The sequence below is a fragment of the Drosophila erecta genome, unplaced genomic scaffold (genome assembly GCF_003286155.1).
Source record: "Drosophila erecta strain 14021-0224.00,06,07 unplaced genomic scaffold, DereRS2 tig00000126-arrow-pilon, whole genome shotgun sequence".
Taxonomy (NCBI): Eukaryota; Metazoa; Arthropoda; class Insecta; order Diptera; family Drosophilidae; genus Drosophila; species Drosophila erecta.
The window spans coordinates 13,285,220-13,303,260 of NW_020825209.1; the positions used below are offsets into that span (position 1 = coordinate 13,285,220).

Below are 18,041 nucleotides of genomic sequence, written 5' to 3' on the forward strand. Positions count from 1 at the left end.
CGGGGGTGTCGGGATTTGTGGCGTCTCGGGGCGTCTCCCAGTCGCCCTTCTGAACCCAAAAAAAACGAAAAAAAAGACACAGCAAAGCAGCCAAAACACCCAAAATCCCGAAAAAGGTGCGCATTCTAAGCTGACCCTGAATGGATGAGGATCAAGTTGTCCAAATTGCCAGCGGAACCCAGCTTACTTACCGATAATAACTTGGCTTCTTGTTGGCTGGCTGTCAGCGCTTTGCGGGCAATAGCAGATTGGCAGCCCTGTCAGCGATTCGGGCGGCTATCGGACAGGTTGGCAGTTCGCAGCAATCTTGAAAAAGTTGCCACACTTTGGGCGGCTTTCAGCAAAGTGTCGCCATGTCAACGGGTTTGCCTTGTTTTTCACCTCTCATTTCATTACATTAAAATAATTTAAGGTGCTGCTTTCACTGATAACCATCATTTCAAGACTTTATTTATTCTTGGGCACTGGCAATATTTCGCATATCAGCGCTGGCCACTTGGTTCATTTGCAATGCCTCCAAACTTTCCGGCCAAAAGTTGCGGAATGGAGCGATGGCGGCAATCATTTGAGCCGCTTCGAAAACATCACTTTGCGTCAAGGCTGTTTGACGGGGGGTGGAAATGTGGCAAGGTGGCAATGTGGCAAGGTGGCAAGTGGGGAGCGGGGAGTGGGGAGTGGAAGGCGGTACCGGCTTGGGCATATTTTGGCGCAAGTTTTCACCACACGCCCAAAAGTGGAAAATGCAGACGCTGCACTCGCCGCGCTGCCGAAGAAGACGAACAGCGAGGAAAAGTGGCAAGACGAGTGTGCCGCCTCGTGGCACAGCCGCACAGCTCGGCGCTTCGGCAACAGCGGCAGTCGGCTTCGGGAAATGCCGCTCGGCAAGTCGGAAAACACAGGCGGCATTATCAGACGGCAACTTCAGTTGCAAGCGAGCGCTCAGCGTGTGTGTCTCGTGTCTCTCGGGCGGCAACAGCAACAGCAGCAGCAGTAGCAACTTGCAACAGCAGCAACGTGCAACGTGCAACGTGCCACAGAAGCCAGCAGCAACTAGCAGCATAAATTGCGTCTTTTTCTGACTTTGACTTTGGGCCACAAGCGGTTTTGAAGTTTCGCACTTTCAAGTTTCCCGCGCGCGTTTCTCAAATCATTTTGTCGACGGCCGACTGTTGAGTGTTTTGTTTTGGTTTACGATTGTGTTGCATTGTCACGTGCCCATTTGTTTGTTTGTTTTTTGTTGCTGTGTTGTGTGGTGTCGAGGAATAGCTCGAGTCCAGGGAACAAGCCAACGTGCCGCATTGAAATTGAACACCGAATTTCGTTTGGAAGGCGACAGCATTCGATGGACTTGCCACATGAGCTCTAGTTGCAACTGATTCGAGTGTCAGCATTTATCTGCAACTTCCTAGACTACGATTGGTAAGTTGTCCCAAATGTCAGTATTACTTTTTTAATATGTAATTCAGCCTGCAATTCTTTCATTTACGCACATTAAGCTTGCTTGTATTTTTTTCTAAAATGTTTAGTGCGATTCTAAGCCCAAATTATTGTTGATCGTTTGATATGCTGCCATATATTTGCCCGCACATCTCTCAATAACAACAGCGACTTTGGGTTCTTAGAAATATAAATTCGTATAGTATAAATTCTCCGAAAAATCATAAGCCACATCCACTGAACTTCAATTTCTTTGCCAGCAATTATTGTTGGTCTTCTAATAACAAGCGGCGATATTTATTGCAATCGCTGGCGAAACATTTGTTCAACTGGTTCGTGTTGCTTTACTTTTTTTTGCACAACATTTCTTTCCATTTGTTGTGTTTTTGTGTTTTTTATTTATTTTTAGCGAAAGTTTCTGGTGGTGTTTTGTTTGATTTTCTTGTGATTTTCTTGTGCCGGCGTGACGAGTTTGCCAGTTTGCCAGTTTGCCAGTTGCTGTTTGCTGTTTGCCGTTTGGTTATTGGTGTTGTTGCGGGGAAAATGAAAACAATTTGCAGTGGATGCTCGGCCTCCACTTTTCTTCATCTCCAGTTTGGGCGCCCCTAATTAAACCGGTTAAGCGTTTCGTTTTTGTTTAGTAATTTTTGCTGTTTTGGTTTTGGCTTTGGTTTCGGTTTCCGTTTTTTTTTCGCGTGGTTTTCGCCTTGCTGCTAATTGCCAGTGAAATTTGTGACAGCAGCAGCACGACAACAATCAGCTGCCATTGTGTGTCCTTGTTAATGAAATCGTTAAGCTTTCCCAAGGACCCGTAGCCATGGCGCTCGCAGGACGACTACCAGGAGGTTTGGCCAGGAGGGGTAGAAAAAGGACGAAGGAGGTGCTGCTGGGCTAGGCCAATATCAAAGGGATATCGTTTGAATGAGGAACATGAAAATATGGGCGAAATATGCGAAAAATGTTTGCCCGTGGTATCTGGCAAACGGAGCGATATGCCGATGGCAAACCTGATGGCTGCTTTTTCGTCAAAAAGCCGTCGAAACGGGCAAAAATCTGGTAAAACTCAAAGCAAAAAACACCATATCGATATAATGGCCACTGGCTGTTTACAGGGGAAATCGCTTGAGATTGTCAAACGAAATGGCCAGCTGGCGGTTCAAAGATGATTTAAAATGTGCTACAAAAATAAACATTGAGCTAGTTATTTATTGAATATTGGTAGTGAGTAATTATAGCCAACTGCCCACTGATACCTTTGATTTTATGCGGCTAATCGAATTGATATGGAAACTCCTAATTAAAACTGCAACTAATTGTAAAAACAAAATTCAAACTAAGCGAGGGAAAATGCTGAGGCAGACTGAAAAGATAAACAGAAAGAATTGGGCAACTGAGTGAATATGAAGCCATCAGCAGAGCGCCATGTGCAGCAGCAACAAAGACAACAAAAACAACTTGCAGGGGGTGGGAAAATGAGGGGCGGGCGGGTTGGTGGTGGGGAAAATGTGAAAACGCGCCAAAGAGACGGACAACGGCGGAAAAACGCCGCCGAACGCAAATACTGCGGCACAATTCAACAAATTTCATTTTTTGTTATCTCACTTGTTTTTTACATTTTTTTTTTTTTTATTAATTTTCATCGTTTTTTTGCCTGCTTTTCCGGAGAACACACACACAGACACACGCAGACATTCAAAGCTTCGTCGCCTGCGGGCCAAAAATTTTAGATTTTCACTTTTTTCAGCCGCGACTGCTGTTTTATTATTATTTTTTTTGGGTGTTGACAAAATATCCCACAGCAGCAGCAAGAAAAAAATGGAAAAAAACGACTCTGGCTCACATTATGAAGTTTTTAATCAAATGAAATGACAATAAAATTTTGCTGTTGCCAAATTAAATGAAATGTCAATTTCGAGTGCCACCAAAAAAGAGAAGGAGATACAATTTGAAAATCACTTAAAAGTCGCAAAAGAAGCGAAAAGTTGCTGGGCTGGGAAAAGCACTTCAAATCACAATTAAATAACATTTTTTATGTAGTTGCTGGGTACTCAAAACTTGATTGCCCAATATAAACATATGATATATACGTTTGCAATTTAAATTTGCGTTCTTACTAGTCCCGCTTGCCACTGCAGATTTGTAATTATAATTCAATATTTAAAATGGTATAGTACCCTCTAATTAGTAAAATTTTATTGACACTGCCGGCCAGTTTCAAAGTCACAAGGCCAAGAAACTAGATTATAATAACTGACGATGGTTTATCCAATTAATGGCCTTCTTTGCTGGCAAACATCAAACAATTCCGTTCAAAGGTCAAACTCCGAAGCAAATGCACTACCAATATGGAAAGGACTTGGCCACATAGTTGGCCATGTGGCCAATTATGCAAAATAGGTTTACAGATTTGCATCGGGGCCAAGTGGCATAATTGATATTAATTTTGTAATTAAAACGTAAACTGATTGAAGGAAGAAGGGCTGCGGATTATGCAATATTTGCCAGTAAAAACATTTCAATTGAACAATAATCAAATAACAAATCGCAGAGAGAACAAACAAAATTGTCAAACATTCCGACGTATCTGACACTTGACATAAACTGGCAGATACATCTGCATTGTACGATATGTATGTACACATAAGCGCCATTTGGATGGCCTAATTTATGCATATTTGATGAAGCGCATTTTGTAATGAATATGGCCATAATCGATCGCCAATATTAGGTTTTGTTTAATTGTATTACCTTTTGTTGCAAAAGTCGGCGGCCAAATTGTTGGAAAATTGCAATCAGAAAATCGAAAGTCTCACTTTTTTTTTCCTTTTTTTTCCAGCCAGCGAATGCAGCGGAGCATTCAAATTGACTTTTAATTATCACGAACTAAAAATACACAAGCAGAAAATACAAAAACAAAACCATACTCTGCATAAATCCATAAATTGCCTAAACATGAACATGGGCAAAAATGATATAGCTTTTATACTCCCATTCCATGTTCGTAAATATGATTGAAAAGTTGCGATTTTCATATTACCCGATCACAATTTCCCAGCGGACTTCAATTAGAGATCGTCTTTTGATTTGAGATTACTTTATCAGTTAGATAACTAGATAAGAGTATTTTACCTAGAGTATTTATCAAGTCAATTCAATCTTTCAGTCCCCCGAGTTTGCCCAAAATTGGCGACGAATTTATTGGGATTACTTGCTATAGATCGGGCGCAGCTCTTTAAGTCCTCCCAATGCTTTGGCTGGCTCACTTGACAGCTGTCAGCTTCAACTTTTGCCCCATAATCCCCCCTTTTTTCCTGTCTCACCTGTGTTTTTACCTTATTACTTTCCTTTTTTTGCACTTCATCAAGTTGCGTTGAGCCAGCGGAGAAGGAAACTAAATGCGCAAACACATGTTCCCCATTCACTTGCGACATGGCAACTCTGTGCGAGTTTGCGTGTGCACTGGAAAAAAAGGCGCAGCACTGTGCTTGCAAAGGTGTAAAGAGCTTGTAATTTAAATAGTAAACATGTAGTAGAGCTGTAAAAGCAATCATCACTGGAGCTGAATCTACTCTGATTTCGCTCAGTGCACTTGGGCGCCTGTCAATGTTCTAATGTATGTATTTGCATCTATTAGTGTGCGTGCCCGGATAGCCAGGCGACTACAACAGCAACAAATAGCCAAACAAAAAGTTTTGGCTTTAGTTTTTGCATTCGGTTTCGGATTTGGCCTATGGCCATAACGAGATGGCCGATGCGGATGGGTTGAGGGGGAGGGGTGTTTGGGGCTGATTCGGGGGAGTGGAGATAAAAGTTAAGGCCGGCACACACGTGTGAAATATAACTTGGGGCCATACGAGATAGAGCCTTCAGATAATTGCACTTAAAACACCGAGTTGCTTATTAATTGGAATATTCTGGTAATTATACAAATTACGTGAAAGTTGGGCAAATATTTGACCCGCCGCATTCGGGTTCCTTGCCTGACATTTTCTCCGTTTTCCTAAACTTCATTTTACCAAACTCCATTTTCCTAAACTCCATTTTCCCCCACTCCCGTGCGAGATTCCCATAATTCTCTGCCGCCTCCCAGGAGGTTGGGCTATCCAGTGTTTCGTCAGGAACTTTCGTTCGCTTGACAACCGTACAGACAAAATGGCTTAGTGTAACACTTCCGTTTCCTGCCTCACACACACGCACACTTGTACACACAGACACAAAGAGAGGGTCTCATTTGATTAATGGTTTTTTGTGCACTTTCCTGCTCCACTGTGGCCCCTGTTTATGGGACAAGTTTGCAACACCAAGGAGCCATTGGAAATGCGTGTGATTATTTGATGCCCCACAGCTGACGAGCGGAGAGCCCAAGTGGGCCAGAAGCCAGAAGCCAGAAGCCAGAGCCAGAAAGTCCTCAAACTATCTGAGTATTCAGCACGGGCTGAAAAAGTAATGTAACCCGCTTATTCTGGAGCAGGCAGCGAACTGGCCACGTTTTCCTGCTGATTAGTTTTGGGAATTGCCATCGCCTTGGCTGTCAAACATTTTGAATGGCTATGGGCCTGCTTCTGGCCTCGTTTTGGCCAGCATCTGCCATAACTCACACATTTCCACAACCGTGCCGACTGCAGTCGCATTCATGCATAAATTATGCCACGCTGCGTATACGCAACGTCTGCCGCCTTAAAAATGCGAGTAGCACCCCGACTAGACACAAAAGCAAAGATGACACAATTCGGGCACTTGGCCAAAAGGTCAAATCGCCGCCGATGGAGGTGAACTCCGGCTGGCTAGCAGCTCATCCGTATCCGGCGCAGGCAAATCCTCCAGAAGATACTGAACGGCGAGCACGCCCATGAGCGCACTGAGCGAAAACCTGGGCACTTTTAGGCCGCCTTGCAGAAGAAATAAATAAGCCAACTAGATATCTAGGATGTTTTGCCAGTGCAGCCACGTGCTCGGCAGGATATCAATTGAGCTTGGCGCTCTTTGTGCCAAATGGCCAACGCGCAGAAACGGCGTGAGATCGAAATTTGTTGGAATGCAAATCAAATTAGACACACCGCAGGGAGTCCTGCGACTCCTTCTGCTGGCGCAGCTCAAAGGCCGGATGCTTTTAATCAAAACAGCAATGCAGCTGGCCGCCGGCCATGGGCTCTTCGCCCGCCGTTCACCTGAAATCGGCAAGTGGAAAATATGCTGCAGCTGGCCTAAGGCCCATCGAATCGACACACGGTTGCAACAGCAACGGCAGCAGCAGCATTTTCCGCAAGCCTCCCACTTTTCTTTCGCTTTTCATGCCCCCCGTGCAACGCCTTTCTGCGGCATTCTCTTTTCGAGCTGATTGCATTGACCGATGGATAAGACCAATTGGCGCCACCTGGCGCTCGCAAGTGGGCAATTCCTTGGCTGCCACCTTTATGTCTTTCCTAACCTCGCCTTCACTCCTTCGAGGCGCCTAATTGCCCGGAAGAGCCGGAAACATTTGTGATCCGCCAAGGGATTCATTGCTCATCGCTTTTTGCAAGTGAAGTGATGGCTTATGGTTATATTAATTGAATACAGATAGTAAGTACCTTAAGCATGGCTGAAATTCTGCAAGAAAGGGCATTCGAATGGCTGTACTGTATCGTAGGCGTGAGTCCAAGTGGGGGAAAAACGGGGGGCTGTGGAGGAATTTGCAACTATTACCCTAACGAGCAACAAGGTGTGCCACGCCCACGTTTGAGTACCTGGCTTTGAGTGCCGTTCATTTGCCTGGCATTGCTTGTTGCCCACTTCCGGCGCCCCGCCGCCCACTTCGCTCACTTCCGGTTCGCTCCTGCAGCAACTTCCGCTTGTCCAGGACATTCTTATCAACGTCGCACGTTTTTATCATAAATTTTACACTTCGCTTGCAATTTTTCGCCCGATTTTTGTGGGCAACAGCGGCGAAATCTTTACTTGTTTTCCTCTCTTTTTTGGCAGGGGCATAAAACGCCAGACGACCCCATTGGATTTGGACTCCGAAACGGCTCTTGTTGAGTTCTGGGCCCCATTAAAATACTTTATGGGGGGCAGGTTATGGGGACATTACGTAATACGAGGCGAGGCCAATGTGAAACAAGTGTTGGTCCTCCCGCCATTTATTGTTTATCAATTTTACGAGGGTGGCTATAAATGCGGCAGGGTTTGTAGTGATTTAAAGCGCAACATCGTAAGCAATTTTCTCTAAAAATATATAACGCCATTGCTTTGTGATGCCGCCTTTGGCTTTTTAAATCATACATTTTCATACCCTGTTTTCTTCGTTTTGTGTTTGACTTTGTTATCCATTTTTCGTGTAATTATTTCTTAATCCTTTTCGACTTTAGCATCCGAAATGTAAGTCCTTAACAAGCCGACTTATTGTAGACTGTTTAATAAAAACACACCATGTCTGAATGAACACTGAGCTTTCCGCAACGATGGCGGCAACTTTGCTGTTGGCAATTTATGGAATTTATTCGCAGTACGGCTTACTTGGTGGTCCTTTTGTATTGGCAATATTTTTTATGATTGCCCACCTTGGCTCGATTTCAGCCCACTCGCTGATTGGCGTAATGACGATGATTATGGGCCCACTTTACAGGGTGGGTGGGGCAAAAAGGGCTGTGCGTGCGTTGCGTATACGCCATGTCTGCCATTCAAGCCCGAATGATCATTGCTCTGCGGCCAATGGACACTTGTGCAAATGAAGTGTGTACACAAAGTATCATTCACGCTATCATTGACACCAAACAAGAGGGGGAATGGCCATTGAAGGGGGGCTTCACTGTAGCATCGGGAGCAGCAGTAAAAACAAGTTTGTTAACGCAGTCAAAAGTTGTTGGCAATCGAAATGTTGAGATTCCCTTTTATTTTTGCATCTGGCCAGCAAAATAAATTTTATTTTTCGCCAGCCAGTGAATGCAGTTTGCATTCATTCATATCACATCCAGCATTAAATTGTTCTTATTTTTTCAACAGCATTTTGGTTTGCCTGCGTATCTCTTGCGGATGCACAAATATTGTGGGTAAAAGGTCAATATAATAATGACCAAAATATTGCATTCGATTCAAAAATGTAAAGCTCTTGTAATAAACAAGGGAATTACGTTGCATTTTGCTACATTTTGCATTCACTATTTCATTATTTCCTTTTTTTCCCCATACAAAAAGGAGGAAAATCCGAATTCTTAACATACATGATTATACATTTGCTGCGTTGAAATATCTGTATTTGCTCAGCAGAACTTTGCACTTTGGATTCGTTTGCTGTGTGTAAAATTTATGATTATGCAGCTGAAGAGGCGCCAGAGCGAGAAGGGGCGATAGGGAGGGAGCGAGAGCGAGCATGATGGCTTGTAATTGCTGCCGGCTCTTGTGCAGCCGTTATTGCCACGCCCCCACCCCGAAAGCGAATGGCCGCCCCCTTTCGCAGCAGCCACATCAAAGTGCAATTTTCGCAGCAACTTTTATTGCATAGATATTAAAAAATGCAAGTTCCCCCACCGCCCGCCGCACTTTTCCCGCACAAAACTGCTCATCTCCATCATTAACATGATCATCATCCGCTTTTACCCCGCATTTAATTGAAAAGTGAAATTGATTTCTTCATCGCCTTTCTTCTGCGCGAAAGAAAATGGTTTTGATTTTCATTTCGACTTGTGCATTAATTATGGAAAAAGAAAGAAAACATATTTTTTGATTTCTGCACGCAGACATTTTGCCAATTGCACTCATTATTTGCCATTTTCTTTTGTTTTAGTTGCGTTGTTTCTTTTGCATTTTTCCTACTATTATTGTTTTTATGCTCGCTGTGCGTTTGCTGTGGCCATTTCCATTTGTGGCCACAATTATTTCCATGGTATATTAAAATGATACATGCCTGTACCACTCGAAATGTTCCCCTTTTCTCTTGTTTTATTTTGCCGACCATTTCGGTGCTTAAAAATTCCATTAACTTGCACCAGCAACAAATTCGTGCACCAAATTGGGAGAAAAGTCTCGAAGACAAGTCCTTTTGGAGTTGAAACCAGGTGCTGAAGGGCTTGCGATATATTTTCTAAGCCCTATTTATGCTATGATTATTAAATGTTTAGTTTTAACCTATGGGATACCATGCGCAGTACTACTTTGGTTTGGGCTGGGCGGAAGAGTAAACAATTTGGTGACAAGCAATACATCAACTATTTGCCAAATTCCCCTAGGCGAACATGTATCCCTATACATATGTCTGACACTCGAGAACAAGCTGAATTTATTTGCGCTCCACTCACTCGATCAAAAAATGTTTTTCTTTCAGTGGGGCAGGACGAAAACACTTGCAACTGGTGGAGGCGAGGAACCGAAACCAGAAACCAGAGACAGGAAAACATAGCGGCAAGCAGAGTGTTGCATACTTGGCACAAATAGAATAGCGTGAGCGAGGATACGGATACGACTATACGTAGATACGTAGATACAGATATATATCCGCCACTCCATAGACGCAGAGCAGCGGCAACATGCCGTCGACGGCAATAAATAAAGCAGCACGCAGTGTTGCCAATGCGATCCAATTGCTGGCAATCGTTCTCTATTGCTGCTGCATGGTGCATGGACAGCAGCAGCAGCAGCAGCAGCAGCAGCAACAACCACAACAGCAGCAGCACTTGAAGTACCAGCAATTGCAATACCAAATGCAGCAGCAATATGAATACCAGCAGCAGCAGCACTACCAGCAGCAGTTTCAGCAGCAGCAGCAGCAGCAACAGCAGCAGCAGCAGCAGCAGCAGCAACATCATCTGACACCCACGGCAGCACTTGCCCACCAGCAGCAGCATGGGGAGCAAATCGACTTGCTGTCCACTCAACCAACTCAGGTGAGTGATAATCTGGCCATCACAATTTATAACAATTATTGTGGGAAAAGTGCAGTGTTGGGTTCTGGTTTGGATCGAAAAGTAAAGCCGACTCCAGCTCATTTTGCAATTAATTGAACTTCGAGAGCCAGCCAGAGTTGCCACAGCTGCCGCAAATCTGACTTTTTCTCTCGCTCTATCCCTCTATCCCTCTATCTGTCTGACTCTGTCTCTCTCTGTCTCGCTCTTTCCCAGTGGTGGCAAATTGAATTTGATTTCAGTTCTTCTGCCAAAGCAGCAGCTGCAACTGCTTAAAAACCAAATCCCCAATTGCTAACTTTTCGTTTTCCCAGGCCGGCTTTTCCAGGAGATTGGCCCACAGCCAGGCAGTGAACCTCAAGTTCAATAAGCTGATTAACTGAATGAAATCAGCAATGAAAATGAAATAGAAAGTGCCTCCAGCTTTTTGGCTTGGCTTCTTTTGTTGCGTTAAACCGCCATGGCAACCGTCGCCGTCGCCGCCGCCGCCGCCACCGCCACCCAACTGATGCCCTATCAGTCGCAGGCGCCCATTTGCCAAAGTTGCCATCCAGAAGTAACCACTTCTGGCAGCCGCACTTCTGGCAATTTGCGACTGTTAAATGATTAATTTGCTTTTGATAGACTTTAAGTTATATTTAATTAGCAGGGCAAGAAAGAAGAAACAAAATCGAAAAGGAAAGAAACTTTTCCCGAGAGGAAGATTGCATTTGAAATGAGTTGGCAGTCCAGTTGGATGGTTGTGAAAAAGTCTGGCCCGATTAGGGCATTAGGTATTAAGGGATAATTGATAAGCACACAATGCATAAACAAAATGAGCAAAGCCAGCTTTTCGGACCTACAAGTTACCTAAAAGTATCTTAAATAGGGTTATTCTTCCCTCTCATAAGAGAGTCTGGCAACCCTGTTCGTGCAGTTTTCAACTTCAAGAAGTAACAACATATTTGGACACTTATGCACACATTTGGAGGCAATTCAATTGGTGTGTCTGTGGTGCTTCGTTTTTTTCTTCTATTATTTCAAAGACCACTTCTTGCTGGGTTGACAACCCTGGCTGCGGCAAGCCTGTTAATTTCACACACGATTTGCTGCTTAGTTTTTGCACTTTCCACACTCCTGTCAACTGACTGCTCACAGCCTTGACTGCCACTCCTCCTCCCCAGCACCCATCTTTTTGGACAAAAGGCGCGCCAAGCTTTTGTCAGGGGCACGACCACCGACTTTCCAACCACCGCAACCCTGAAACGCCCGCCTCCCCCACACTCTTTTTTCGTCATTCGGCTGAAACTGAAACCCAGAGCTCTAAACCAACTTTGCAGGACAAAACGTGGCAGCGTTTTGTAGATTTTTAAGTCCCATAAATTTTAAGTGTCAATATATAAAACCGCATATGTGCGGGGCCAACAATGGATGCGCCACATGGATGGGGCAGAGAAGGTGGTGTGGCGGGGCAAGGAATTGCTACGAGTCGAAATTCATAAATTCAAGCGTGGACGAAACGAAATGGTAAAATAAAATGCAACCAGCAGAAGTAAAAGCAGGAGCAGTTTTGGCTTGGATTGCGAATGGGCTAGAGATGGAACCTACTTTGGGATTAGCAAGAATAACTATCGAAGTCTTGCTTATCGACGCTGCGTTATATAATCGAAGTAATTGCATTGGTAAAAGTCAGGAAGGCATGGGAATAAAATAAAACCAAGAAAAAATAAATATTCAAAATTACAATAAATATGTGTGTTTGAACTATATAGCGAATGTATATGGCCTGAAATTTGATTACTCTAAGTGGTTTTTTTGATAATCATAAATTTTGTGCCTTCCCCTTATTACACAAAATATGACAGCTGAGCATTTATGATACAGGGACAACAACTAAAGATAATAATAATTCGTTAGCGTTTCCTTTTTGTGGCTCAACCACAACCTATCGCCTTGCCACAGGACATCGCCGGTCATGCCACACGTGTCACGTTGCCATCCCTGGGGAGCCACACATAAATTATATGAATGAGGTTTTTTGCTTTATAGTTGCGCGTTCCGTGTCTGTGGCCGAGGGCCATGGCCATTCGGGCCAAGCTCTCTGCTCCTGCCTCTGACCAAGCCCCCTTTGCCGCCCCACTAATCCTCCAGCTCCATGTGGCTTTTATTTTATTGCAAACTTCAAATAAAAACAGCAGCAAACCGTTGTTAAAAGAAAACGGGCAAGCGAGCCAAAAAAAATCCCAAAAAAATCCAAAAATAAAAAAAGCAGACGCGGGAAGCAGCACGAGAGCAAAGTGGATATATTGTATCAAATAAAAAACAGCATCAACAATGCAAGTTCTCGGGGAGGCAGTACACTGATCCTGGACGCCCAGGAACTCAGTGAACTGCGGTCGCCACATAGGAAACCAAGACGGGGGGCAATCAAATCAATTTCGTCCTGCACTCCAGTCCATCGAGCCATGACCGCATCAAAATCGCCAGCGAGCAGTTGAAAGTGCGGCATTTAATAATCGATGGGTTCATCAATCAAGGCCCTTTGCCTAGGCTTCATTTTTCATCCGGTTCGAATGAGTTGACACAAATAGCAAACAGCTTAAAATTCAATAAAATTGCCACATTCTTGAGCGATTGATTTATCGAATGCGGCAAGTGGACATGGTGGGGGTAATTTCTTAAAATTCAATACAATTTCGGTGCTTTGTAACCATTGATTTATGGGGTTATTTCGAGCAGACAACCTGCTCCAAACACTTAGAAATAGTTATGCCCTGCTGATTAAAAGCTCGATTAAAACTCTTAAATTCGTGCACATGTTAAGGAGCTGAAAAGCGTTTCCAAGCCATAAGCCCCATGATGGTAGAATTATGAAGATTTTCGCAGCACTCGTGGCAAATTATCTTGAAATTGTAATTACAAATTGTGTAGCATACTTATTAGGGCCAGCAGCTGAGACATCCACTAAAAGAAGGCGCCGCCTCCTGGGTGGCGTAATGTGGGTGTGAAAAATGGAAAATGAGCGGAAAATGGTCGCGGGAAAACCCAGTTGAGACGCCGTGTCAGTCAGTGGCAAAGCTGAAAATCGCTAAAGATTAATGATGCAAAAAATTGAGCATCATTAAAGAAAGTGAAAATGGAATTAAGTGCAGCAGAAGGAGGAGGATGGGAAGCGGTTCGGAAAGGGGTGATGCAGCAGGCATCAGGGAAGTGGAAAAATCTTTAAAAAGAAAACACTCACACAGACACACACACACACATACATACAGGAAGGAGATGGGCCGAAGTACGTGCAACACGCAAGGCGGAAGAAACTGTGGTGGTGGCATAAAACTTAACTACAATAAGCAGCAGGCCAAAAACGAGCTGACAACAATAACAACAGCAAATACTACACAATCTACAACAACAGCGACATCAAATACTACACCATCTACAACAACAGCCACATCAAATACTACGCAACAACAAACATTCTAGCTGTGCTTTCGCAGCCACTGAAAAAAACATAAATATATGATATCACACAAAAATCGTTTTGGTCGATTGCATTTCCAATATACTTGCATTAATTACAACAAAAAACATTACCAAATTAGCTATTTTTTGCATAATTAGCAGTTTTTGTTTAATTGATTTATTATGAGCTAGTTCCTCAGCAAGCGCTTCTTGCCTGCAACAATTTGGGATCAAGGGTTCTTTAAAGCTCACGAATTTCTCACGGTGTGTGTGGGCGTGACCTCCAAGGACTATCTGTGTAGCAAGTAGTTAGGCCAAGTGCCACGTACGTGCAGCGGAAGCGGAAATGGCAAGTGCCGTCACAGAAGCGCCCTCTGTCGGTGGGGAAGCATTGGAGGAGGCGCTCGCCAGGGGAATTCCCGCTAATGTCTTGAGCGCGTTGTCTCCGCCGAGCTCGTGAAACCAACGAAGCCAAAAAGCCCCTAAAACCTCCTAATCTCTCCCTCCCCGGGAACCTAGATCAGCCAGCAAACGGGGACAACAAGTTGGCCAGTTATGGCTCATGGGCCGAATAAAACACTTCATAAACTATGGACAAGTTTGGAATTTTCACACATCCTTGTGGGAATCTGCCCTATCGATTTGGCTTCAAAGTATTTCAGCCACCCACTTGCAAATTCAATAACTTGATGCCCACGCAAATAGGTGTACAAATTATTAACATCGAAAAATTTAGCTCATAATTAGACTTCAAGGTTACTAGACTGCTTTTTAGTTGGCATGGTTTTGCTATTTTAAGCAGATGTTCCATTGCCTGTTACCCAACTGCTGACTGCAAGCCAATATAATTAAAGCGACCTTAAATTTACATTTTATGCCGCCGTATAATTCACCTGTCGAACTTACAGCCCTGAATGTGATATTTTCGCCAGCATTTCTAACCTCGAGCGAAACGGAGAGGAAATTGGCAAATTCTAAAGGCAAAATGAAAATGTCTGTCTGGCGGCATTAGACAACAACTTAGTGGGTTGCGGTGGGTAGATAAGTTTTCCCCTATACTTGCGACCGCAAGGCGAATATTTTGTTACGCAACCCGCAGAGAGAGACGGCAGTAAGCGGCAGAAAGAGATGGCAGCAGAATAGCAGAATAACGGGCATGCCGAAAAATAATTAGCGCGTTGTGCTTATAAGTTTTCGTTTAAAAGCGTTTTACGTGCTAACCGGTGGGGAAAAACCAGTGGAAATGGGTGTGGGAAATGTGTTGGAAATGGGGTTCACTGCTGGATGAGATTACAGCTTTGATATATTAATGAACTGCCGCAGGGGGCGGGGCAGAAGGGGCGGAAGGGGCGCAAGGGGCAGCAGCCGGAACACGACCATTTCCATTGATGTTTTCCACTTTGAGGAAGGTTAATCTAATCGTATTTACAAGCACATCAGCTAAGCGATTCAATTATTAACGAATTTGAAATTGATTTGTGACAACTTTGTGGCAATTTCGCTGCCAAAGCTGTGGATTCTTTGTTTTTCATTTAAATAAATATCTAAAATATGTACTGCTGGGCCAATAACCACAGCAATTTTAATGCAATTACGGCAACTTTCAGCACAATGCCTTAAATATAAAATTCGGGAAAACCATACCAATTTGCGGTTTTCGCTAAAAACTTACCGCGAAATAGTTGCAAAAAAATATGCTGGAAACAAAAAAAAGGAAAACAGAAAAACCAAACAAAAATCCTTTGACTTTGCTTGGCCAAAAGTTGTTGGATTGAAAAGGGTGGGCGTGGCTGGGGGCGGCTGCTTTGGCTGTTTTGGGCAAACAACGGCATCAAAAGCCAGCACGAATATGCAAAAATAAAAAGTTGATTTTGTTGTTTTATAGTTTCGCATATGAAAACATTGGGCCGGCCCAAAAAGCAGCGGCTGCCGGTGGCATGTGATAAGCGCCACTAAAGCCCCATAAGCTTACGCCATTACAGCAACATCAGCAGCCTGGCAACCAGCAACTGGCAACCAGCAACTGGCAACCAGCAACTTGCAACATCGGCAATGGGGCAACCAGCAGCCGGCAGTCGACAACTTGCTGCAGCCGGCTGCCCCAAAAACTGGGCAACAAACACAAGAAGCGGCAGCAGGATTAAGTGCAACCCGGCGGAGCGCAGAATGATGAGGGGCAGCAGAGGAAAGCTCCGATGAAATGCCAAAATATGTCAGTCCTAATGCGCCGATAGGAAGGCCCCAAAATGCGTCTGTCTGACCAGTATTAAATAATGCTGCTTAAAATTAATTGTCCTTCAGGATTACGCGGTCTAAAGTAGCTGCTAAATTCAGGTGAAAATCTGTGGAAAAGCATTATGATATTATGATAAATACAAGTATTGTGGTGAACTATGATCAAATGAATGGTTTAAGGCGATGAGTTCCCCTGCGACGTACTCACTTGCTCCACTGGCAATCCGACTGGCCAGTGACCTTTGCCCTCTGCCCTCTGCCAATCGCAAATTCGTAGCCTGTTTGCTGATTTTTTGCTGCCAGTGTGTTTGCCTTTCAATGCGATCCCCGCATAATTAGCTCATTTCGAATGCATTTCAGTGGATTCCCCTCGATTTGGTTACAAAATGTGATGGTGCATTGTTCTGGCTGACACAATCACGTATGTGAGAGTGTGTGTGTGTGTGTGAGAGTGAGTGTGTGTGAGTGGGCATCCTTGAAAAAGTGGTCGCCAATTGAGCGCTTTGTTTGCAGCTCATCCACTCGGAAAAATCACAGCCCCGCTGCGTTTTCCTAACCCTGAAAAAAACTTAAACAAATAAAGTAGCTAGCAAATGATTGACAAAAAACATGACATTGGCGAATTTGGCGATTTTACATTCGCCTGTGCCAGAATTGCTGCTTCATTAGCACAAAATTAGATGTGAATCCTTTTGAATTATTGCTAGCCTGCCAGACAGAATTAGCTTGTGCATTTGCAGGCTGGCGCGTCCAACACGATTGCAACTAATTAATGGGAAATGCAAATATTTGATCAAATGAAAATGCACTGCGCCGAGATCGACTAAAATTGATTAAATTTTTGGTCGCGTAAAAAAAACATGCGAAGCGCGGTGAGAGCGCATTCAAATAAAATGAAATTAAATTACAAATTAATGTTGCCGAACAATGGTAAGCCAAAAAGAGTTTGGTTAAACAAAACGTGCGATGTTGGGGTTTATGGTTGGAATTTTCACTAGTTTATAACAATTTACATGCGACATTTGTGCCACATTTGTACGTAAGTTGCAAATCGGTATGAAACAAACTGTCGCTTTGTTTGAACAGCCACAATGCCAAATTATGTGTGTTACAGAATAACGCACATTTGAAACTTTAACATTGTTTCAATATTAATTTCATTTACATCGAAATATTCATGCGCGGCGATCGTTTTGTTTCCAAACGATTGTAATGGAACCTATGGGATGCACCGCTTACGATTTTCCGCAATGTTTTCCACACTCCACCACTCCATCGAGCTAAGCGTCCATTTAAATGTTGGTCAAACCCCGCTGCTGCTTTTCTTTTGGCTGGAAAATGGGGCGGCGAGGCGGAAGGATATCTTGTTCGCACGCCATTACACACTCACAGACAAAGTATGTGTGTGTGCGAGTGTGTGTGTGTGCGAGTGTGTGTGTGTGCGAGTGTGTGTGTGCGAATGCAATTCGATTGCACACGCTCGAGTGGGCGACAAGCGTAAAAATGCAAATATTTACAAATATGAGAACGAGACCAGAAATTGCCATTGCAAAAAGCGGGCGCTCCTCTCAACCAATTTCCCCCCTACCACTTCGGCTCCACTTTTGTTATCATTGCGGCTGCCAGTTTGAATTTCGGTTTTGTCAACTGGCAACACCATTGTAGCAATTTGCAATTTAAACACAATTTACCGACACACTATTTGGCATATGAAACATGGAATATTCCGGCTTTCAGTGGCGAAATGGAAGCTCCAACCCCGAGACATCAGTTCAAGTCGAGGGTCAAAGTGACCCCCTTGTGGCAAATCGCGTACATGTTAATGGCGCTAAACTTGTCTGCCCGTATCGCAGAAGCCCACTTAACAAAAGGCCAGAGCCCCGAGGAGAATTGGAATTGCCATTGTGCCACTGGCGCTTCTGGCGCCCACAGAATGTCGCATTCAGTTCGGATATTACCTGATATTACCTGCCTAGTACACCGAAATTATTGGGGCACACTATCCCATTTGTTCGATTAAATATGCCATACAGCGAAGAGTTCCTCATATATCAT

At 43.9% G+C, this 18,041-nt stretch overlaps 1 protein-coding gene across 1 annotated transcript in view; it reads left to right on the plus strand.

Moving 5' to 3' along the window:
• Positions 1 to 915: 915 nt before the first annotated feature.
• The window catches only part of LOC6551553, a 54,362-nt gene continuing 37,236 nt past the window's right edge, over positions 916 to 18,041 (plus strand). The window contains exons 1-2 of the mRNA XM_001978465.3: positions 916 to 1,419; positions 9,737 to 10,295. Of these exons, the coding sequence (XP_001978501.2) occupies positions 9,939 to 10,295 (357 nt within the window). The 5' untranslated portion in view covers positions 916 to 1,419; positions 9,737 to 9,938. The remainder of the gene's footprint in view (positions 1,420 to 9,736; positions 10,296 to 18,041) is intronic.